The sequence below is a fragment of the Crassostrea angulata genome, chromosome 10 (genome assembly GCF_025612915.1).
Source record: "Crassostrea angulata isolate pt1a10 chromosome 10, ASM2561291v2, whole genome shotgun sequence".
Taxonomy (NCBI): Eukaryota; Metazoa; Mollusca; class Bivalvia; order Ostreida; family Ostreidae; genus Magallana; species Magallana angulata.
This window is the reverse complement of record NC_069120.1, coordinates 24,901,015-24,927,715: the sequence shown is the minus strand read 5'-3', so window position 1 is coordinate 24,927,715 and position 26,701 is coordinate 24,901,015. Positions and strand designations below refer to the sequence as shown.

The following is a 26,701-nucleotide window of genomic DNA, read 5'->3' as shown; positions in this document are numbered from 1 at the left end:
CATCTTGTTTTAAAGAAGAAATTGGGTCCATTTCATTGCCAGTAATTTCATGAGCAGTTCTAACTCTGTGGGCATCTGCCAGTCTGTAAGTTTCCAAACGAATGGCCAATATCTCTGCTTCATTTATATCCCTGGGTTTAGCTTCCCTTAACCTTAATCGCATTTCTGGGTCAGGTAAGGCATCAATGAATTGATCCAGTGCCAGAAAACTTATACTAGTTTGGTCAGCTGTTGGGTATGCTTTGCGGGTTAATTTTTTAATGGATTTGGCCAGTTCGGGTAAGGTCTCATTGGAACCTCTTGTTTTGGTTTTTAGCTGGGCACGGTACATTTCAGATCTCTCGACAGAGCCATAACGTCTGTTTAATATTTTAACCAAGGAATTGAAATCCCGCCGTTGGTTTCCATTGAGTTCACTTAGTAGAGCCCGGGCACCACCCGTTAGACTGCTGGCAAGGTACAGAGATTTAGTTCTATAATCCCATCCATGTAAGTCGCATAAAATTTCAAACTGGGTAAGGTATTCATCAAAATCCTCTGACTCGTCAAACGTTTGAGGTTTTATGGTGACATGATTGGGCTTTTGAGCAAAATGATTGGGAACTCGATTTTGTTTTCTGTCCATCTCATATAATAGGAAATGGGTATCTTGTGGGTTGCAACCATAATTGTGCTCTAATCATGCAATGGGTCTGTATGAACTTGATTCTGCCCAGGTGCTTGGGATGGGTAAACGGGTCTCGGTATATAATTTGGAAAGTGATGATTGTCTCCCTATCATAAATAGGACTTTTGACTTCTTTTTCCAAGTTATTAACATGCTCTCTCAATTTTTGGTATTCATTTGTCATGCCCAATAATTTTTCATTTACATTTTGCATAAGAGACATAATAACATCAAATTGATTTTGATTAACAGGTTGGGCAATGTCTGATGCCTGGGACGAGGAGTAAGGATCGAGAGCGGATGTAGCCACCCTGTCAGCCTCCAAATGGTGGGGCGTAGATGGATGGGACTTAAAAGTGACTTCAAAACTTTCTTCAGACTCCATATTGTAAATGGGTACAAATAAAAATATTTGGTCAATAAAAATATACCAAAGCAAAAAAAAATGTCGTTTACTTATTAATTAGTTTAGGGGTAAACAGAGATAAGACAATGGATATCCCACTTCTGACACCAGTTGTAACGTTTTTGTGTCTAGTAGCTTTAATAGTTACTGAAACAATTTCGTTACATAAATTGTGTGGGTCTCTTATATCTGAAATTTACCTGATAAATAAAAGGATTTATAGTTTTCTATAAATTTATTGATAATTGCATTAAACAGTCAAAATACAAGATGGGTGTAAATAAACAACAAAATCACATGATGGGTAATGGGTAATAGATACGATGGGTAATGGGTAATTTACCCGATGAAACAGTATGGGGAGTTTTTGGGGGACCCAAATATACTGGGTACGAAATTCAGCATCAGACTTACCCAACCTAAATGTAAGGCACAAAACGTCTTGAGTACATATTTACCATTCTGCTGGGCGCTAAAGGCTCCATTTGAACGGGAGTGAGTTACGTAAATGTTGTACTGCACTGCACTGCTGTCGTCTGCTCAGGGCGCTCGTATATATACACTTTGGTCGGTAGGTGCAAATCACCTCACGCGCAAAACATACGGTACCGTACGGATTGGCGCCATGTTTGAGGAGAATTACACTGAGATTATCTTTGCAACCAAAGTAGTGTTTACGAGTAGATATGGGACTATGCTTATGATTAATTGCTTGGATAAGTAAAAGAATTATGCCTTGAACATTTAGGTAAGTCTTGTTGCAGTAAATACTCCATTTATATTACGGATGATTGTAAATGAGTTTCTCTCATTGAGGAAATTCGGGTTCATGATATACATACGTAACAAATATTCAATACAAGCTAATATAAATACAATGCATTATCTTGATATAAATAACCAAACAACTAGGATGTATTAACGAAGAAATTGAGCTTTACATGTTACTTAGGAACAGATAGAAGGGAAAATTATGATGCTGTATTGACTGATAAATCCGTAACAGTAGCAAGCAAGAAATTCTTACCATCATTAGGACAGGTACATTTGAACTGTGCATCGACACCTGCTGTACATGTGGCTGAATTCAAACAGGGTCTCAGATCACTGCAAATGTCTGGACTATATTCACAAACTTCTCCGTAAGTGTTTATAGGACATCTATTGTTTAAATTTCAAGAATTATATCTTTGTTTGTATACACTTAAATAATGTTAGTCGATCATAATAAGCAGGAAAATTATGACATAAAAAACTATGACATATATTTCGAGCATACTTACTTGCAGTAGGATTTTTTGAAGATGTTGAGACACTGTGAAGAGCTGGGACACTTGTTGTTGACCGTACATTCATCATAAATCATCTCACACCGCTTGCCTGTCCAACCTTCAGGACATGCGCACTGGAAGTCGTTGACTTGGTCTGTACAATTACCTCCATGCATACACGGCTTAGCATCACATTCATTTATTTCAGTCTGAAAAAGAAAAACCAATTCAGGAGGGCTGAGGAGATAACGTGCAAAGCAGGTGCTCACATCCACATAATGCAGTACTATACAGTAGATAGAGGTTGGAAAGATAATACAATGCTTGTGAGTGCTTTTAAGGCTATTCATTAAGATGGAACATTATATATAATTATACAGGATTATTGTAAAAACTGCATACTGTTAACCAACCTTTATTCACGGAAATTTCATGTTTTATTTATACTGGTAAAATAGTTCAATACAACAAACTTTTGAGAAAATTAAGTCAACACGTTTAAAATTTCATATCTAATATAAATTTAGATACTGCACACATCAATTAAAGTTAATCAACACTAGTAATTTAATGCATTTAATACTTAAGATTATTTCTCTATACAGTCAAAACTGCCGAATCGGCCACCCCTATTAAGCAGTCACCTTTCGTATGCGGTCATTTTATTTCCTCCCGATGAAAAATCCTTTATAATTGCCCTCTAAAGAGCGGTCACCTGTCTAACGCGGTCAGCAGTCATCGTATTTTACAGTCGACTTGCATTAGGCGGCCATTTTGGCCGGTCATATGATTAACACCCGGGGATTTTTAAACATGGCTTCCGAATGTCGGTTGATAAAAGTAAACAATAATTATACGCTTGAGGCAAGAGAAACCAAATAAATTGATGTATTTATAATACATAATTGGCAGATCAGATACGAATTGGAATCAAGTGAATTGTTTAAACATGTATTAACAATAGTTGTTTTATAAACATGAATGAAACAGGTGAGGCAAGAGAATATTGCTTGATTTCATAATATGATTTAAGTTCAGATATGGTCAGTTAAAAACTTAATTGTTGATTTGTATTAAAAGTGTTTGTTTTGTATATATACGGTACTCATGAAAATAGTTAGTGTTATAATTGTGAAAATGTCAGCGACAAGGTTTTACCACGTTATGACTTTTTTCAATAATTTTAAAAAATACAAAAAATGCATGTACAATACAATACATTGTTATGTATTTGTACTTATTTGTAAATATAATAGATACCATAAAACATTTAATCAATTACTTTATCTATCATTTTGATACATATTGTTTTGTTGTGATAATTATTTTAATAAGATATTTGATGTTGGCAAATTCACAAGTCTCTATTCAAATGTCACCTCTGTTAAGAGGTCACTTTGGGTGCCTCCCGAAGGTGACTGCTTAATACAAGTTTGACTGTATATAGTAAATTGAATTTTTGAACAAAAATAGTGTTTGAAGGATGCGAAGCGTGAACACTGACCGAACAATTCTTCCCTGTGTAGCCAGGTTTACAGTTACACATGTAATCATTTACAGCATCACGACACCATAAACTTCCAACAGGATCACAGGGGTTTGATGAGCATTCATTGATGTTACTCTGACAGATGGACCCTAGTTGTAAATGAATCAAACATCAGAAATCTTGTCATATGTCTTACATTAGTATACACATCAGGAAAACGATTATAATAGTTATGGTAAATTAAAACTTAATTAAGTTAAGAATTAAGTTTTTAAAAGCAATTAAGCTGCATGATATTTCAAATTATTTCGATAAGTATGTTCACTCTAAAATTACATATAATTATGCAAATTTTAAGCTCCAGAGCACGTTCATAATGTGAGAAATTATAAAGTTTTCATATTTTTTCTAGTAATCTTCATATATATATGTACCACCAGTCAAAATGTTTTACAGAAATTATGAAACAGAGACAGATAATTGAAGTGGATGATTAGAAAGCAAAGAGATCATGGATACTGAATTCATAAAACATTCAATCTGTTGAAAATAAAAATGTAAACCAATTATTAACACTCAGAACCACCTCTAGTGGCTTCCCCCAGGTGCTAATAAAAGCTAACACTCACAAATTTCTTCTCTGAAGTGAAAGCTAGCTCAAAAGAAAGGACTACATGCGGTATGGTCAAATATCTGCCCCTGATTTCAGCCAATTTTTAATAGTATCGTATAAAAATCAAATTTTCATAAATCAGTGTACAGAGGATGCCTATAACTTTAATCTTGTTTTTAGTCATCATTGCTCATACCTACACCGTTAATCTATGAAAATGTAAACCAATTATTAACACTCAGAACCACCTCTAGTGGCTTCCCCCAGGTGCTAATAAAAGCTAACACTCACAAATTTCTTCTCTGAAGTGAAAGCTAGCTAGCTCAAAATAAATTTATAAAACCTCCATATTTATTTTAACGCTTTAATAAATTCATCTAATAACTTCGTTCATTGCTTGACCAAGCGATGCTTGCTTACCTCCGTACCCAGCAGGACACTGACACTCAAATCCCTGGGACCCTGGTTTATCTATGCAGGTCCCCCCTTGTAGGCAGGGATTGGTTTGACAGGAATCAACATCATGTTGACAGAGTTTTCCAGTGTATCCACTGGGACAGCTGCACACAAAGTCTTTAAATCTATAAGAACATACTCCTCCATTCATACAAGGGTTGGAGAGACAGTGATTCTTCACATCGCAGGTGTTGCTCTGAAATCCTGTAAAAAAGTAAAAGATAAACCCCATAACAATTATACTTTATAATTTATTTGCTTCTAACATAAACAGCAGTGATAAAACCATCGATCATACATTGTGAGCAAAATATCATGCACAGGTATATAACGAGCAATTTAGAGTACCGGTATACTGAAATATGCAATAATACTTTCTCTGACATGGTGAATATATATCTGATGTTTGCATTGTAGAGACATACTGTATGTAAACACACGGAATATTCTATGGGAATTGGTGATTTTCAAAAAGACATAGCAGAGAAAACTTAATGATACAATGTACCAGCTAGGGACTGTCATGTTCTATTGGTGTGGGCTAACCCAGGCAGAATGGGATAATAATGCCTTACTGGAAATATGGACATAATTACTGAGCAAGATTTTGCAATTTCCATGTAAAATAACACTCACATGAGGGATATTTTTAGCAGAAGTAAAAAATTTTCGAAATGTATTTTCAATACATGTCATGCAGCTAGAGTGGTTAAATTGTTTTTCATTTTTGATTAAAACTCTTTGACATGTTATAATCTTTATTTTTAAACTACTGCAGCTGTTATTTATTTTGCAAATATTTACTTTACATTAACATTTCCAAGATTATATGTGGTAAAATTTACAAAATAGTTTAAGTAGTCTGGAAAATCATTGTCAATAGGTTAAGATTAAATACATAGAAATTTTGATTCAACTTACCTTTATAAACAGCACACTTGTAGCGCACTTCGTAGTCTTCACATGGGTTATTGACCTGATCAGTACACTCTATTCCGTCCACTCCACACGGCAGGGAGAATGTATCCCCTGTTCCAGATGATGGTGCTTTAGATCCAACCACACGGCACTCTGCATCAATCGGCTCTGTACCGTTACAAACATTTACTCCATACTAAAAAACCATAAAATGTTATGTATTATGTACTAAAATGGTACTAAAATGGCTTGATGAGTTTAATGTTTCGTATACTGTAGTTAAAAAAGAGATGAAAATCTATTTATAACTTTGATTTGCAGGTAAAAATGCATAATAACAAATAAAGTCTTTATCAAAACACATAACAAATAAAGTCTTTATCAAAACACATGAATTCTAAATTATTAACAACATTGCAACTACAGTCGCACCTGTTTTGAGCGGCCACCTGTGGGACAGTGACAAACTGGCCGCTTAAGACAGGGAGCCTCTTATTCCAGGTTTCAAATTAATGAAGAAATAACACCAAGTATTTTCATTTTGGCTCTATTCCACAGATTTATTAATAGCATCTGTAATGGCGGCATACACGGAGATGGTGAATGCACAGCTCGGATTGCTGAATAAACAGTTTATAATAATTTTAAATAGCCGTTTTAATTCAATTTATTTATCAAGGGATTAAGAGCAAAACATTTTCTGCAAAATCCGCCCAAATAATAATTTTCAAGTGATTAAATGCGATAAACAAACAGAAGTAGCGTTTCCAACAACGGCTACGCACTGAACTACGATGGCCAATGTTTTACCTCTTTAAAAAGTATCAAAATTCCATTGGGATATATAATAAGCACCCCTTTAATTATCTCAAAAGAATTTTTCTAGAAAAAAAAGGTGGGTATTACTAGCTATAATTGCTGTACATGTTAAGCTGTTCGGCGCAAGACTTGCCATTAAATAACATAGTAATGAAGTATATAAGGACGTGTAGATATAAAAACACAAAACAGGTGATATGATTATCAATTATCTCATTAAATCTCAGCAGACTTCAAATTAAACACTAAATTATTTGTCATTAACTCATTATCGGCTGTCCAAGTTTGGCTTCTTTCGATACGAGGTCACATGTCAGAGTCAAAAGTCATGTGACAAAATATACAAAATGGCCGTTGAAAACAGGCATGTTGAAACCACGGGACCTAAAAACAGTGGCCGCTGGCCGCGTTAGACAGGTGGCCGCTTAAATCAGTTAAAATATAGTGAAAAACTAGACAGGCGGGATTGAAACTGGCCGCTCATGGTGAGTGGCCGCTGATTAAAGGTGGCCGTAACAGCAGGTGCGACTGTAATTACCTGCCTCTTGCTATAATTACCAACACTACATGTGTAACACTTATTGCCTCTGCTGGGGTTTGAACCCATGTCCTCTGGTAAGCCAGTCCAGCACTCTACCGACCAAGCTAAAGGGTTAACCACTAGTGAGAGGTAGTAGGAATGCCATATACCTGACTCTACCACACATGTACGACTCAAAACTTCAAACATCTACACCCCACGTACCGTTACGAGCTGCACTCTCTTCTCTTCCTCTTTTCCACCATTTGGTGGGCCCTGATTATACCAAGGACTCCAGTAGTCATCTGATAAAGAAAAGACACAGTATATAATTATTTAAAACCTATCTTTTTATTCATAGCTAAATTTACAGCAAAGTCCTCCTCAGTTCAGCTCAGCAATTTAAAATTTAACACATTAATTTTTGATAGAAACATAGGTAATCACAGATTACAAAGCTTACAGAGACTAGGCATCACCCTTATGAGACATCACCTTTATGAGACCACCTTTATCATGTTATATGAAAATCATACTTTATGATCTTGGATATTCATAGATTCTGTTTTGACACAAAATCATATATCATCTATTAAAAAATTGTATGATAATCATATGTTCATATGTTAATCAATATCATAATATAAAATTAAATATTGATCATAATATAAAATTAAATATCGCATCCTATCATACTTACAATATATATCATATAATACAATAAAATACTGTAATAAACAAAGATGGTATTGTAAATATGAAATAACGTTGTATTGTGTTAAACCTTATTGAATTTGATCACATAATACAACATCATCATATATAATACAATATTGTATAATATGATACAGTATCATATTACATAATACATCATAACATTGAAACATGATATTGTATTGTATAATATAGTATGATATCATATTGTATGATATTGTATAATATTGGATACATAATATGATATTGTATCATGTGATACACTATAATTTGATACAATATGTATCATATCAAATGATACAATATCATGTGATAAAGTAAAATATTATATAATACATTCTCGCATTATCACTGGTGTGAGATCGGTTTGTCCAGTGTGAGACAGCAGTGTGAGATTTTTCTGTCTTACACTGTGTATTACTACGCCGCTTTAAAACGTAAACAGTTTTCTGCTGTATGGAAATGCAAAATGATTGATTGAGATTATTCATTAAGAAATTGTTTTGCTTCGTTAATTACAATTTATTATATTTTTATTAATGAAACTGTCGGATGCTCTTATTTTTACTTGCACTATTTGAAGCACGCGGAGGGATAAACCGAAAGTAATCTTTTGAACGTCATGACAGAAAGTTGTCAGACATGGTTTTTTAATGTAAATTAATGCGAGAAAAATAATCATTCATTATTTACTCGTGTGAGATAGTGAAATTCCAACTCGGGGCCAAGATTCACGGTCTAGGACTCGGCAAAGCCTCGTCCTAGACTATGAATCTTGTCCCCTCGGTGGAATTTCACTATCCCACACTCGTAATAATGAATGATTCTATTAATATTATAATAAACATTTTGTATCATATGATACATTATTATGCCTCCTGTCAGTTTGTCACTATATATTCAATACTCATCTATTTTCGTAAGTGTCAAAGGATTTATATAGCGTAAGCATACTATGCCGAAATAGAGCACGGCAAATGTTTTCAACGAAAATCTTTCAAGCGCCGACAGCGGGATTCGAACTCACGATGCTAAAATCTTTCAAGCTTGAAGCCCAACGCATTACCGCTACGCTTATTTAGCCGTTATTAAAAGTAACAGTATTTATCTATATAAAACGTAGATATATACGACTGACATCAAGCAATTAAAATTATTCATTTTTTCAAAAATACTTCATTATTGACGGTAATTTTAAAGTTAAAGTTTTTATAAACTTTTGAACAAATTGATTGAACATTTTTCAAAGAAATTCTACATGAGAATCACAAAAACGCTTTTTTAAATGGCGCTTGATAAAGAATGTACAAGAAAAAAATTCAATGAGATTTCGTCTGCTAAACATTTCGAGTTTTCTCGGTAAGGCCAAACGTCTCTCATTTCTTGAAAAGAACATAAACCTTTGTTGAATTTTTATTGTACAACAACTTGTTGATTTAATAAATAATAAAATCAATTGATTTATTTGAATAAAAAACCCAAAAGCTTGCTTTTCCAGTGATAATTTATAGGGTCTTGTCAACACTCGAACATCACAGCTACTTAAATATAGCAAAGCACGTCAGTATATTCAACAGTCGGCATAACAATAACGCCTCCGGCTCGTGCACTATGTATCAAACCCTGACTACTATATAGGCATAGTACATGCACAACACAACACTATTATATAAATAATATATCATATAAACTAATATTATATTTAAGAAATAAAGTACAAGTTTTCGTGAATGTTGCAGAATAACCTCCAAGGTCGAGAAATGTTGTTTTGAAATATAAAAGCCGAGGCGTTAGCCGAGGCTTTTATATTTCAAACAACATTTCGAGACCGAGGAGGTTATCCTGCAACATTCACGATAACAAGAACTTTATTTCTATTCTACTAACAGCCCAGTATTTCTACAGATCGTTTCTCCTATAGAGAGACGATCTAGGTCATTTTGACGGCTGTTCCGTGTAACCCCAACGGTTTTGTTAGTAATGTTTACATGTGTATCGATTAAAGGAATCAAATGCAGACGACATATTTTTGTTTGGATCTTTAATACTCTTCACTTATTAAATTTATAAAATATCTTTGAATCATGTTCCTAATATTTTAAGGGCAATTTAATACGAATATTACTACTATACTTTATATATTTTATGTAAAAACACGCAGTGAAAATGTGGTGGGGAGGTCCTCGGAACAGCCGCATTGATCTCGTAAAAATAAACAGTTGAGGCAATACACATCGTTTTGACTGGAACTAACGTGTGAAATTGACATGGTTTTAAAAATTTTGACGGTTTGAAGTTGTACTTTCATGATCAGTGGTATATTAGAGAATAATGTCTGCGGCATCTCTTTGATCTTGGCGATAACTGTAGTAGAATATACAATATCATATGATATGCTAATATAAAATATTACAACATCATATAATACAATTTCACGTGATATACTTGTATATTACAGAAACCAATATCATATTATACAATATTGTATGATACAATATTATAGATACAATGTAATATCATATAATACTGTATCATAATATACAATAATTTACAGACCAATATCATATCATATAATATAAAAAAAATTGATACAATATCATATCATATCATATAACTTTTTACAATATAACATATGATATTATATTGTATCATATTAAACAATAGTGTTTTATATCATACAATACTTTATCATTAGGAATCATGTTATATCATTTAACAACCACATCTTTCTATCAAGCAAGTTTAAGTGAGGTAGGAGATTTCTTGATAATGGAGATCAGACTCTGCATCTGGGTATATCCCTCTAACTATTTTTAGAATCGGTAGGACAACAAAGAAGTGCCTTTAAGCAAAATAGTCCCTATACTTGCAGAGTGTATATACATTTATTGGGACATTTTAAATCATAATGCTTGACACATGTCAGAAAAGAGGATTTGCAATTTTTAAAACAAGTGTAAAAATTGAATTATCATTTGAGAAAAGAATTGAAATTGTTTGATGTACACCCTTTCCAAAACTGAGAAATTCCCTACTTTTACTTTCATTTTCAGAGTTTTTCAATACAGATGCATTTTGCCGGAAAACGAATCTGACTTCAAACCACAAAATTTTAACAGGAAAGAGACAATTTGATGAGCTTTCATTCAAGAGGTCCCTCGTTGCTGAACGAAAATTAGGGCCGGAGCTATGAACCATAACGTTAACATTACCGCCTATGGAAAATGCATTAGTGGACTATACCCATCTGAAGCAACCTCTGCGTTTCATTTATAATATAGTTAAATCAACTAGAGGTACTGTGAGCAAGCTCACAATTGATACCCCCCGCTAAGATAAAAATCATAATGCGTGTATTTTTCCAATTATAGAAAATATTGGATAAATCTATTTCACCATCCATTTTCTTTAAATAACAACTGCTGGAGCTCTATTTTTTTAAAAACTGTTGGTCATAAGCAATCTTTGTGTGAAGTAGGAACATTCAATGCTTCTCCATAAGAAAGATAATGACCGGACACGAATTTTGCACTTTTTCTGCCAGTGACCTTGACTTTGCCCAAATGACCTTGGGTCAAATTCATGACACACCCTTTGGTCCTAAGCATATTTGTGTGAAGTTAGAACATTCAATGCTTCTCCATAAGAAAGATAATGACTGGACACGAATTTTGCACTATTTTTCCCAACGACCTTGACCTTGCCCAAATGACCTTGGATCAAGGTCATGACACACCATTAGGTCATAAGCAATCTTTGTGTGAAGTAAGAACTTCCAATGTTTCTCCATTAGAAAGATATGGACCGGGCACAAATTTTTGTGTGTTTTCTTCCTGTGACCTTGACCTTGCCCAAATGACCTTGTAACCTATGTCTCAGATTCAGCATTCAATCCTGTCTGGTGCATCAGTATCATAAGACGCATCACCAATGCAAGTTTAGTGAAGTTAGGACCAGTAATAACTAAAATATCATCATCAGAGGGCACCAGCTCCAAAAACCTTAACCTCCTCCAGCATCCGAAACCTATGGCTCAGATTCAGCATCCATGCCTATCATGTGCATCTGTATCATAAGACACACCATTCATTCAAGTTTGGTGAAGTGAGGACCTGTAATAACCAAGATATATTTTTTAGCATCCTTGATAATGGAGATCAAGCTCTGCATCTAAAGCTTCCTTGGCGATTCACTTATATTACAGTTTGATCAACTATGCAAGTTTGAAAAAGTACTATTATCTACCGTATTTTTCGGGGCATACGCCGGTATTTTTTTTCTCCGATGCGCGAGATTCGGCCTATCCCCCATATGGGCTTATCTTGTCCCAAAGTTAAAAAATCAGACAGTAAAATCCCAAATCCACTGCTTTTATCCATCATTTATTATGAGAGGTTGGTTTTTTTTTCATCCATTTAAACTATTGTTCGATAGTTGTCTCGTTGATCATGTTGATAATTTTCGTTAATATGTAACATAATAAATAATAAAATATACGCGATATTTTCCTTACGATTCAATAAAATATACGCTATATTTTCTTTACAATCCAAAATCAAAAGAATGTCTTTTTTCCATATCCATGTTTCATTATATAAACTAATCCGAAATCGCTCGTGTATGAAACGAGGAAACTATTGTTGCATACTAAAAAAGAAAACGAAACCGTGTAGAAAGTAATATTACGGAAGACTGTGATATAACGAATATTGCAATCCCCGGTATGATGAATGTGTGCAGTTTGGTTTTAAAGTGAAAAAGTGAAATTAAGAATAGATATTTAAGAATGACATCAAAAGATTGGACACCGTATATCATAATTCAAATCAACCGGCAATAAGGTGAAGCTGAAATCAGTGCATTCAGTACTATGAACAATAAACAATAGTTACCGGTATGTAATGATCTAATCATAAATTGTTTAAAAATTGCTCTTGTACTTATAGTTGGAGCAGATAGTAATATCTATTTTATATAATTGAAATTCTTGATATCAAATAGTTAAGAAGACAGGTACATATAAATGTTTAATTGTACATGTTTATGATTTACCGTAGTCTTAAAACGTTTTTTTCTCCAGCTATTGGTGTTAAACAATGAACAAAATTATCGTTTATAAAACAAACAATCAATCAAATACAATTTTACATGTTTTTGTTTTAACCAATCAGCAAGGGGGATAAAAAAACAAAGGAATCAATCATTAGTTGTTTTACATCTCTGGTGTTTTGACAGTGGGGACAGTGGAGGAAATTTCAATCCGCAGAATCGTTTAAAAAGGGGGGCACACTGCCATCGGGGTATCACAGTCACCATGCCCCCAGTACAGTCAAGAAGATCTTACACCGCTGGATTCAAGCTGCAAGTTATAGAGTATGCAGAAGAAAACGGAGGGAACCTGGCAGCCCAAAGAAAATTTGGCGTCCACGAGAAGAACATCCGATCCTGGAGGAAACAGAAAGATGCCCTACGACAGACAAAGAAGTCCCAGAAAGCCTTCCGCAGACACGCACCACACTGGCCAGATCTAGAAGACAAGCTTGAAACGTTCGTCATGGAGCAGAGAGCAGCCTGCCGAGCCCTGAACACCGTTCAACTACGACTGAAAGCGGTAGCGATGGCAGAAGAGATGAACATTACAAATTTCCAAGGCACAGTCTCCTGGTGTTTCCGGTTTATGAAGAGAAAGAATCTCGCCATCAGACAACGCACCACCCTGTCCCAGGCCCTTTCAGAGGATCACAAAGAAAAGATTGCCGCATTTCAAGCCTTCGTCGCAGAGCAGACTAAGAAGTTCAACTTAGGCATGGACGAAGTTCCTTTAACATTTGACATCCCCATGAACAGAACAATCAACGCCCAAGGAGCCAGCAGCGTCACTATTCGTACAACTGGTCATGAGAAAGCCAGCTTTACCGTTGTACTGGGTTGCACAGCCAGCGGTAAAAAACTACCCCCCATGGTCATCTTCAAGCGGAAGACGGCGATAAAAGAGAAGTTCCCACCCGGCATAGTTGTCCACCAGAACGAGAAAGGCTGGATGGACAATGACGTGATGGACTTGTGGCTGTCCAGATGTTTCGTGAAGCGTCCCGGTGGATTCTTCCGGCAGTCGAAGAGCCTCCTGGTGCTAGACTCGATGAGGGCGCACATCAGTGACGTCACAAAACATCGCATCCGTGCTACTGGCAGTGTCCCGGCAGTTATCCCTGGCGGTCTTACCAAGTTATTACAGCCCCTTGATATATCTGTCAACCGATGCTTCAAGGCGGAACTGCGAGTTATCTGGGAAAACTGGATGACGACGGGGGAGAAAAGCTTTACTGCAACAGGCCGGATGAGACGGGCATCTTACAGCACTGTCTGCCAGTGGGTACTACAAGCTTGGAACGCCGTCCCCGACACAGCCATCATCAACGGCTTCATCAAAGCCAATATCGTCGACGCCCCACTACCTGATGAGGTTCCACCGCCAGCCCCTGCCAAGTCAGCTGATGACCTCCCCCTGGCGCTCGCAGCCCTCTTCCACAGCGACAGCGAAGAATCCGACTTCGAGGGATTTTCAGCCGATGAGGATTGAAGAACGTGTAAAGTGACTGTGAATTCTGTGAACTAGTGCTGTAAAAGCAATAAGAACGTTGTGCTGTTGAACTTTTTTTTATAAAATGTTATGATGTGAACATGAAGTGCTTTTAGAATGTTTTTATGCTCGTTGATTCATGGTAATAAATTGCATCATCTTGATTTTTGTGATTCTTTCATGGCAGCGTTTGTAGGAATCAGTGGTCTTGGGTGTAGAATAAATCAAATACTTAATTGGGTTCAATTAATCTCCTGTTAGTTGAAATAACGGTATTCTGGTGTCGTGTGTATACAAAGGTGTGAAACCCGTGTCTTAGACACAGCCTGTGGGCACAATAAATGATAGCATAGTGTATACCTCAGACCAACCGTTACACTTTGTTGCATTAACTGTGTTTGTTAGGAATACAACTTTCTTGCAAAACAACAAGTCACTTCTTAAGTAATTTAAAGAAAAAAACATAATTTAAATTTCGATTGATAACTCGTATACAAAATTGATTATGACATTGATTTAATGAAATAATAATTTGTAATAGTATTAATGGTTTGGAAAGGCACATGCATTTTTTATTCGTTATTTTACAGAACTGTGCAATCTATGATAAATATTTTTTAGTTTTGAACGAATTTTGTCATAATGTATGCCCCCCCCCTTTACAATGGTGTAATTTTATCTAAGTTTTTGCATAAAAATTTGACCAATTAATATGACATTGCATTTGTTTTAATCTTTTACAATGAGGCATATTTGTGCAAAGGTTGAGGAAATTCTATTGGAAGGTTTTTTATTAATTTACTAGAAAATTGAAATGGAGTGCACACACACACATACATACATACACACATACATACACACATACGAACACACACACGCACGGTAGCGATGCTATATCCCCTTCGCAACAAGTTGCGCGAGGGGATAAAAAAACTTAACCTTATCAAGCATCCGAAACCTATGGCTCAGACTCAGCATTCAAGTCAGGTGCATCAGTACCAGAAAACGCACCATCCATGGAAGTCTGGTGAAGTTAGGACACGTAATAACTAAGATATCATCAATAAGGGGACCTGTTTCAAAAACTTTAACCAGCTCTTAAAACCGTAACCTCCTCCAGCATCCAAAACCTATGGCTCAGATTAAGCATTCAAGCCGTTCAGGTGCATCAATATAAAAAGACGCACCATCCACACAAGTTTGATGAAGTAAGGACCAGTAGTAAGTAAGATATCATCAGAGGGCACCTGCAACAAAAACTTTAACCAGCTCTTAAAACCTTAACAACCTCCAGCATCCGAAACCTATAGCTCAGAATCAGCATTCAAGCCTGTCTGGTGCATCAATATCATAAGACACACCATCCATGCAAGTTTGGTGAAGTACGGACCAGCAGTAACTTAGATATTGCTATCAAAGGGCACCTGCAACAAAAACTTTAACTTGCTCCAAAAACCTTAACCTCCTCCAGCATCCGAAACCTATAGATCAGATTCAGCACTCAAGCCTGTCTAGTGCATCAGTATCATAAGACACACCATCCATGCAAGTTTGGTGAAGTACGGACCAGCAGTAACTTAGATATTGCTATCAAAGGGCACCTGCAACAAAAACTTTAACTTGCTCCAAAAACCTTAACCACCTCCAGCATCCGAAACCTATAGATCAGATTCAGCACTCAAGCCTGCTTGGTGCATTAGTATCATAAGACACACCATCCATGCAAGTTTGGTGAAGTTAGGACCAGCAGTAACTTATATATTGCTATCAAAGGGCACCTGCAACAAAAACTTTAACCTGCTCCAAAAACCTTAACCTCCTTCAGCATCTAAAATTTAGGACCCAGATTCAGCATCCAAGTCTTTCAAGTCAATAAGTAGGTCCAGATGCATCATCCATGCAAGGGTGGTGAAGATAGGACAAGTAACAGCTGAGATACAGAACCTGCAACAAAAACTTTAACCAGGTCCGGACGCCGACGCCAACGCCGTGGGTATAGCATAAGCTCCCCTTGACTTCGTCTCGGTGAGCTAATAAAACCAATGAATCAGCAGCATAATTTTCAAATTTCACTGTACAATGCATGTACTGTTGGCCAACTTTACTCATGTTTACATGTATCTAGTTTAATTGGTTGCAACAATTTGAATTTTAGGTGAACCATTATAACCCTACCATCAGGGTAGATGCACTTCTTTATGTTGAGAGTTGACCCAGCCGCTGCAGTGATAGTTGGATCTGTGGGGGCAGTTTGATAGAGTTTGCAGGTCCCTGCTGCAAAGGTGTACGCCTGACAGATCTGTAAATTGTCACACTGCTGAAGACAGTTACCAATTGTGGTTGTACCACTTGATGTAGAAAATGGAGTCAAACTTGTTCCATTGCCATTGTACATCTCATAGGGACAGATCAGACCTTCAGAAAGCAGGAGAGAAGCACCATTATGCAAACCATAAAAAATTGATTCTAACCTAAAACCTTTAAAGCCTACTTCCTCCCTAAAAATCAAGACCTTAAGTCATCAGTGCAAAAAGGGTACAAATGGATTTTTTTAAAGGAAGTACAAATATGTAATTTCAAAACAATATTCATATCATATATCATGATCGATTTGTAATGAACCTCAAAGCACAAAAATGCCCTTACTCAACAAATTATAAGAAAGGTGTGTCCACTGCCACTATAATAAGAAATTGGTTCAAACAATGTGTACATCTTAATTGTGTTACTTTTGTCAATAAACCCTATACTGCTGAATGAAATTACATCTTGTACATACATAAAATTAAACAGAACTTTATAAACAAATATTTAATTCCTGGTAAATCATTACACTGTATTAGCAAAGAAAAAAACTCAACGTACCATACTGATATCCGGGCTGACATATACACTTGAAGAGGTCCATGGAATAAGCATCTACACACTGACCATTGCTACACCGATTCAGACTGCAGGGATTGACTCGATTCTGACAGCGGGTGCCTTGGTATCCAGTAGGACAAGTACAGGAATACCCACCGACTAGGTCTGTACAGGTCCCTCCATACAGGCAAGGGTTAGAGGCACAGTCGTCTAAAACTAAGGGTAGAATCTATTAATTAAGTGTCTCAGGCAAATAAATGATGATATTTATACTCCGTGTTTATTTCCCCTTATGTTTGCATTGGAAATCTGTGACAATCAATTTTCCATAACATGCCAATCACAATGTATGATTACAAGTTAAAGTCATTACATATTTTGAATAGATTTATTATTTTATCATTAAAGGAAACGTTCAAACTTACATAAATAAGAATGTACTTCTGAAAAATCATCATTAAATCATATCTTTTCGATCAGAAAAAAAAGTTTTCTCGACAAAGTTTCTGGCACAATAAATTTAAGCGAACTTAATGATATGTTTTATGGCTATTCCATCTTTTACAGTACCCGCTATGTTATTATTTTTATCTAGACTCCATTTTAATAAATCAAGAATAAAAATCAAAACAAACTGATTCTTTAAATAAAAGTACTTTAGGATGGAGTAAGGACCCATTCATACCTAATTTGCAATTAAGAACAGTGAATGATCCAAGATTTTGGCAAAACACGATGTGCAACTTAATTTGAAAACCAATACCTGTCGTGTTTATAGAATGAAAGCACAATATTGACTTCCATCGTGAAATTTATAATGAAAACAATGCATACAAGTCAAAAATTAATATTCTTACTTGAACTGAAATTCTTTCGTCTTCATTGCTCCGAGTGGGGGATGTGCAACGCCTTGTATGCCCCTGTTCTTTATGTAAACTTTGCAAGTTCTTATAGGGACAAGGTAACATTTTTTCCTGCATATCGAATATATTAAATTGTACGTGACGTGTATACCTGCCTAAACATTAACTTCTATGCAATTTAATTTGTTTTTTATGCATCATTGTGCTTAAGATGTAATTTATATTTACTTAAAGCAAGAGTATTTTAATTAAACCTGTTATTTTCCGTGTGATATTTGATCTTGGGCTGAAATGTTCTCCGGGATCGGCTAGGGTGTGCGGTAATGAACATGATGAAAACAATGGTAACAAATCGTACGCGGAATGTGTATCTGTGTAAATATATATTTACCGTAATCCGGTGAATATAATACGCAGTAGTGTACAATACGCACCCCCCACTTTGGGCCTGAAAATGGTGAAAAAAAGCTTGTTGGGATGTATAATACGCATCAAAAAAATTGACCAAACGGTAATCCTGAGTATCAACAAAGCAGTTTTACTTTGTATGCACGCTCAACTTCATCGCGGGAATATGCTACCGGAAATAAGAAAAACACAATATTTTCTTAGATACGGATTTATTGTAACTAATACATCGTGGTAATATCTTTATTTCGTAATCAATGTTTTAATAGACCGAGTATTAAATATTCTACCGTAAATAAAATCAACTACTTTTAACAAGCGTGATATAATTGTTTAGTCATTACAATCCCTTTGAAGTGAAAAACGGACGATGTACAGGTATGGAGATAACGGACCTACATGTAATTAAATTCTTAAATGACTCCGATCAAAGCGATCAATTAGAGGCCTGGAACATAATAAAATATATGCACAAATAGTTGTGTTGTGTTTAGTACACATAGCCTAAGGGGGTGTCTGAGATACCCAAGGTGTCAAGCGTTAGCGGTGGGGAACCACAACTGTTTCAATGGCTTCAATTAACGGAATAGGTTATAGAATCATTTATATTCATAATTATTTGCAATAAATTAATTAGCATTAAATGAAAATGGTTAAAAATGAGCCAAATGATGTGTAAGCTGTTTTCAAAGATCGGCGTCAAATAGCACGTGGCCATCCAAGTCCACATTCTATTAATAACAGCTGTAATGGCGGCGTACACGGAGATAAAGAATAGGCAGTTCAAATTAATTTTTAAAGGCCATTTTGAAACAGTTTATTTATTAACAGACTTAAAGTGTACATTTTCTTTAATTACATGCTATAACAATGATTTCCTAAAGGGGTCACATAGTAATATATATGTGATAATGAAGGAATATTACGATGTATAGCGGGGTATCAGTTCTGTCTGTGAACAGCATAGGTAATACGGCAGTATGATACCCCGTGCTTCAGCTAGGAAAAAATATGCCCAAATCCTATAGGGATGTATAATACGCACCCCTTTCTGAAGGTTAAAAATGCTGGGAAAAAAGTGCGTATTATATTCACCGGATTACGGTAACTTTACTGTCAGTAATATAATTCTTTTTAATGCATCATTTTCTTATACAGAAAGAAATGCATCTGTGATAGAGTTTATCTTTACTTTAAACAGGTTGTACTTTAATTGAACCACTATTTTTCAAGTGATTTGATCTCCGGTTGAAATGTTTGCGGTGATCGGCTTGGGTGTTCGGTAATGAAATCAATGTTAACAATACAGATAATTTATTGATCATTTAAGGCAGGTCCCTACTCAGGATTTTTGAGGTTAAAGTAAGGGTTTTTTTCATTAATGAAGTAGAATAATACCTTACGTAATAAAAAAGCCCCAAAAATACATGCCTTAACTATTTACTTTTGTCACTAGAGTCTCCAGAAGATGCATACCCCCTTCTTCGATCACATGATTTCAACCAAAATCATTATTTGGCTCATATTAAAAAAATATCACAGCAAAACAAAGATTCAAATGTTTTAATTAATCATTAAATATGTAAGAAAGTAATAACAAGTGTGATTATCATTATTTGATTGAATAAAATTGAATTTTAAAATGAAATGTTACAAAAATGCTACCATAATCCGGTGAATATAATACGCAGTAGTGTACAATACGCATCCCCCACTTTGGGCCTGAAAATGATGAAAAAAAGCTTGTTGGGATGTATAATACGCATAAAAAAAAATGACCAAACGGTAATCCTAAATATCAACAAAGCAGTTACACTTTGTATGCACGCTCAACTTCATCGCGGGAATACGCTACCGGAAATAAGCTGAACAATATTTTCTTAGATACGGATTTATTGTAACTAATACATCGTGGTAATATCTTTAATTCATAATCAATGTTTTAAAAATACCTAGTATTAAATATTCTATCGTAAATAAAATCAACTACTTTTAAGAAGCGTTATATAATTGTTTGGTCATTACAATCCACGTGAAGAGAAAAACGGACGATGTACAGGTATGGAGATAACGGACCTAATTAAATTCTTAAATGATTCCGATGATGATCAAAGTGATCAATTAGAGGCCTGGAACATAATAAATATGTGCACAAATAGTTGTGTTGTGTATAGTTCACTTATAGCCTATGGGAAGTGTCTGAGATACCCAAGGTGTCAAGCGTTAGCGGTTGGGGAGCACAACTGTTTCAATGGCTTCAATTAATGGAATAGGTTATAGAATTATTCATATTCATAATTATTTGCAATAAATCAGTTAGCATTACATGAAAATGGTTGAAAATGTGCCAAATGATGTGTAAGCTGTTTTCAAAGATCGGTTACAAATAGCACGTGGCCATCCAATTCCGCATTCTATTAATAACATCTGTAATGGCGGCGTACACGGAGATAAAGAATAGGCAGTTCAAATTAATTTTTAAAGGCCATTTTGAAACAGTTTATTTATTAACAGACTTCAAGTATACATTTTCTTTAATTACATGCTATAACAATTATTTCCTAAGGCTTAAATGATAATATATATGTGATAATGAAGGAATGTTACGATGTATAGCGGGGTATCGATCCTGTCTGTGAACAGCAGAGGTAATACAGCAGTATGATACCCCGTGCTTCAGCTAGGGAAAAAAATATGTCCAAATCCTATAGGGATGTATAATACGCACCCCTTTCTGACGGTAAAAAATGCTGGGAAAAAAGTGCGTATTATATTCACAGGATTACGGTATTTCAAAATTTTTATATAATTTCACATTTTTTAACTTAACTGAAAAATTTATGGTCAAACACCATTTTTTAAATTTTAAAATATTAGATTTATGTCTACTGCAACTAAAAAGCAACTAAATAGCAAAAAAATATAGCACTTCACATGCTTCTATTTTTTCTACGACCTTTAGAACACACATACCCCCTTATCAAATGCAGCTAAAAAAGTGTCACGAACACAATTTAAAACTAGACCTGTTTTTGTCTTCAACAAAAAGGAAGGGCTTTTCGACAGCCCTTTTAACCCCTTATTTAAATTCTTAAGTTTTTTTTCTCAAAAACTGTGATATATGATAAAATGAGAACAAATATCATGAACATATACCCACACATTAACATTTAAGAAATTAAATGCCCAAAGAAAGACAACTCCAGAATCTTATATCCAAGTATATCTTTTATTTCTTTAAGAAAATTTTTAAAAATTAATATGTACAGTGGTAACAACGTTCATGCTGACAAGCCAATCGTGTTAAATAGTTCGTGTAACGTGCGAGATCGTGCGTGTATCAGGAAAATTGGTTTGCGTTTTTTACCGTGCGTGTTCGTGCTTGATCATGTGGTTTTTCCGTTTTGTAACATTTTTTACGGAATCCCAGGATTTATTCTTAACACAAAGACAAGTAGTTTTTGTAAAACAATGTGAATTTAAAACTTTTTTCTTTATATAAGAACATTGACAGTAGTTAACATTCATTCTCTCGTTTGTCGTTAAATACATTTTTTTTATTTCCATAGCTCATTCAATCTTTTGTTTGGTCGAGTTAGTTTTGCTTAATTTTATAATCAGCCTATATCAAGCATACATTGTGTCTTGACACATAATTTCTATCATATTGGCAAGAGCGACACGTTAAATGAAAGCGGCCAAGCTGATTCATTCCCCGTTTTAAACTAAACGATTATTCCAAACGTTTTTCTTCCAAATGAGAATACGCATTATTATTTGGTAGATTGTATAAACATTTGTTTGAAATAAAATTCATTAAGACGCTTTAAAATTGATGATAAATAGAAATAAATCAATTATGTACTGTAAATTATGAAAATATTGGATGTGAAAAATCGAAATTCTATGGAACAAGGTAACAAATTAACCTGTATCCAGCATAATTAAATCGTACGTTAGAGAATTTAATTACATAAACAGTTAACTCGTATGTAAATAATTTCGTGCATTATCTTCATTTCCATTAGACATAATTTTCTTTAACTTATGATAGAAGTTAATATTCATTATGGAGACAAAAGAAAATTAATTTGTGTGTGAATCCTTTATATTTGTGTTAACTCATAAAATATAAAACAATGCATGACTAAAGTACATGCCGCTTTTCAATAAAACACAATCATAAAGCAATGCAAATTAAAGTAATACGTTTCCTTAATTCTTATCTTAAAAATTAATTTTGATTTTGCGTGTTTAATGGTGTTAAATGGTGTAGAATCGTTGGGTTGCGTGTTTTATCGTTTTTGTTCGTGTATCGTAAAATTCAATGTTAGTGATTGTCCGTGTATCGTGCGTGATCGTTCGTGAATCATGCATGATCGTTTGTTTATCAGAATCGTGCTTGGTGTTTGTCAACAATAACGTTGCTACCACTGTAAGAAAGTACGCATTTATGATTCAAGAGTTTTGGTATGCCAATAGGTCTAATGTTAATCATTTTTTTTAGCTAAGCGAGATAACTCTTCAAATTTATTTTTTTTGAATTGGGATAAAATTATCATTTTCAGACCCTTAAAACCCCTATAAGGAGTCTAAAAGTGGGCCCTCGGACAATAATTTTTAAATTGTACTCTTGTACTCGTACTTCTGAACTATAAACCGAAAAGATTTTGAAAATCAGTTGAGCTAAAGGGATGTTTTTAATATTGACCCCTTCAGATCCCTTCTTTTTTAGATTTTTTTTTCTAAGACCTTTTCCAGTTTGCGCATTAGGTCCCTTATTGCAAATACAAAACATAAAAATATTTGCTTGTTTGGATGTTCAAGTCTTTACCGTTTCTGAGATCAAGAGGTGACAAGGTTTTTTGTTGCGGGACAGGAAACGGACAAACGAAAGTGCTCAATGAAAATTGTATTAAATATTTCTTGTTTACTTGCCCTTTGTACATTATTATTCATTGAGCTAACAACAGATATCAAAGAAAAACAGTTAAACTGATAAACAGCTTGATTTGTTTGAACTCTTCCTATGTGGACTGGAAGTGACAGAAGAAAAAATGAAACTGGTTAAACACATCTTCAATCAAATGTCTACCATCCATGAAAGTTTTTGGGCTTGATCATTAATAGTTTCTGAGATCTTGTGGGTACAAAATATGTTTCCAAAAAGCTACCTAAGATACTTCAAATATCTCACCGGAAGTAGAATTTTTTGTTAATATAACATCGCATACATAACCTATGTATAGATTTATACTTATATATTTATTCTATGGAAAAGGAATTGAATGCGTAAAAGTTTTTATTTTAAAGTGCTTCCGGTGACGATTGGAAGTTACGCCGAACAAAACAAAAATGTTTAAACACATCTACAACTAAAGGTCTATCATCCCACAAAGTTTGGATGCTGAAGTCTTTTCCGATTCTGAGTTCTCGAGGTGACAAGCTTTTTCAACGCGGGACATGAAACGGACGACCGGAAATTATTTTTGACAAAATGAAACAAGATATCTGTGAGCCAATGCTCACTAGTGATACCCCCGCTCTGATGTGAATATGCAAAATAAGCAAAGTCGACATTTAACAGAAAGCTGGCATCCGATTGGTACAGAAATATATCCCACAATATAGCATGCCTAAACAAACACTGTGTAAAAAAAAGCATCTCCGATAAATAGCTGCTGAGAAATCTTTGACGAAAATTTGTTTGAAAATTTTGGCAAAAAATAAACAAAGTCATTATTTAACAGGAAGTTGACGTCCGATTGATACAAAAATATATCCCACAATATGGCATGCAAAAACAAATAGTGTGTTAAAATTTCAAGCATCTGCGATAAACAGCTGCTGAGAAATCTTTGACGAAAATTTGTTTGAAAATTTTGGCTAAAAATAAGCAAAGTCGTCATTTAACAGGAAGTTGACGTCTGATTGGTACAGAAATATATCCCACAATATGGCATGCCTATACAAATATTGTGTAAAAATTTCAAGCATCTGCGATAAATAGTTGCTAAGAAATCTTTGACGAAAATTTGTTTGAAAATTTTGGCAAAAAATAAACAAAGTCGTCATTTAACAGGAAGTTGACATCTGATTGGTACAAAAATACATCCCACGATATGGCATGCCTTAACAAACACTGTGTAAAAATAAGCAAAGTCGTCATTTAACAGGAAGTTGACGTCCTATTGATACAAAAATATATCCCACAATATGGCATGCAAAAACAAATAGTGTGTTAAAATTTCAAGCATCTGCGATAAATAGTTGCTGAGAATTCTTTGACGGAAATTGGTTGAAAATTTTGGTTAAAAAATAAGCAAAGTTGTCATCTAACAGGAAGTTGACGTCTGATTGGTACAAAAATACATCCCACGATATAGCATGCCTATACAAATACTATGTAAAAATTTCAAGCATCTGCGATAAACAGTTTCTGAGAATTCTTTGACGAAAATTTGTTTGAAAATTTTGGCAAAAAATAAGCAAAGTCGTCATTTAACAGGAAGTTGACGTCTAATTGGTACAAAAATATATCCCACGATATGGCATGCCTACACAAATAGTGTGTTAAAATTTCAAGCATCTGCGATAAATAGTTGCTGAGAAATCTTTGACGAAAATTTGTTTGAAAATTTTGGTAAAAAAATTAGCAAAGTCGTCATTTAACAGGAAGTTGACGTCCGATTGGTACAAAAATATATCCCACAATATGGCATGCCAATACAAACACTGTGTTAAAATTTCAAGCATCTGCGATAAATAGTTGCTGAGATAAATGCGACAGAAATTTTTGTTACGGACGGACAGACAGACGGACAGACAGACAGACACACAAGGGTAAAACAGTATACCCCCTCTCCTTCTGAGCGGGGGTATAATAAATATTTACGCAGATACACATTCCGCGTACGATTTGTTAACATTGTTTTCATTATCACACACCCTAGCTGATTGCCGAGAACATTTCAGCCTGAAATCAAATATCACACGGAAAATAACAACTCGGATTTAAATTAAATATAAATTATATCATAAATAGTTTTGTTTCTGTAAAATATGATGCAACAAAATTATATTGCATAAAAGTTAATGTTTACGCAGGTATACACTCAGGCGTACGATTTAATATATTCGATTTACAGGTAAATATGTTACCTTGTTCCTAAGAACTTCGTTTTTCATTTTCAATGTTAACAGATATGATTTACATATAATATCGGTTAATTTTGATCAAAAAATTTAAAAATAATATAGTATGATATTGTATGATACTGTATCATTTTTGATACATAATATGATATTGTATCATATGAAACAATATTATTTGATACAACATTGTATCATATCAAATGATACAATATTATGTAATAAAGTAAAATATTATATAATACAATATTATATTATACATATTATATTATATGATACAATAATATATTTTACAGTATCATACAATACAATTTCATGTAATGTGATAATATTTCATATTATAAACCAATATCATATTATACAATATCGTATGATACGATATTATATAACAGTATCATATTATACAATTTCATGTGATATAATTCTATATTACAGAAACTAATATCATATTATACAAAATCGTATGATACAATATTATAGAATATACAATATAAAATGAAAAAACGCCTAGAGATATGATCATTTTCTATCAATTCTGAAAACTTTATGTAAATCTATCAAGTCATCTCTGAGAAATCTTGTGGACAAAAACTGGGGAAAAAATAATAACTAGAGCAAACCTCGTTGCAAAGCAACGAGTGGGTCTTCCGTTAATTTGGAAGTAAAGCAGGAAGTTCCTGTAAGAAGCAGAGCTCTAAGACCAATAACAAGAGTAACTGAAATAAAAAAATGAAAAAAATCGAATTATTCCTGGTACAACTTAACAAAATACGAATGATTTTAAGTACGACTTAACAAAAACCTTTCCAATTTCAAGAACGATTTAACAAAAAAAATCTCCGAGTATGTTCAAGTACGATTTAACAATTATTTTTGGTACAAGTTAATCTTACTTTGAAGATTACGCTATTTTTTAAACCAAGGGCGCGGAATAAAAAATTCCGGAAAAATCAATTTTTA

The 26,701-nt window shown here is 34.4% G+C and overlaps 1 protein-coding gene across 1 annotated transcript in view; it reads right to left on the bottom strand.

Annotated features, from left to right (window-relative positions):
• Window positions 1-4,650: 4,650 nt before the first annotated feature.
• The window catches only part of LOC128165079 (fibropellin-1-like), a 29,009-nt gene continuing 6,958 nt past the window's right edge, over window positions 4,651-26,701 (bottom strand). The window contains exons 9-14 of the mRNA XM_052829287.1: window positions 17,319-17,534; window positions 16,629-16,868; window positions 7,385-7,464; window positions 5,824-6,016; window positions 4,867-5,106; window positions 4,651-4,655 (exon numbers count right to left, since the gene is read on the bottom strand). Coding sequence (XP_052685247.1) covers window positions 4,651-4,655; window positions 4,867-5,106; window positions 5,824-6,016; window positions 7,385-7,464; window positions 16,629-16,868; window positions 17,319-17,534 — 974 coding nt within the window. The remainder of the gene's footprint in view (window positions 4,656-4,866; window positions 5,107-5,823; window positions 6,017-7,384; window positions 7,465-16,628; window positions 16,869-17,318; window positions 17,535-26,701) is intronic.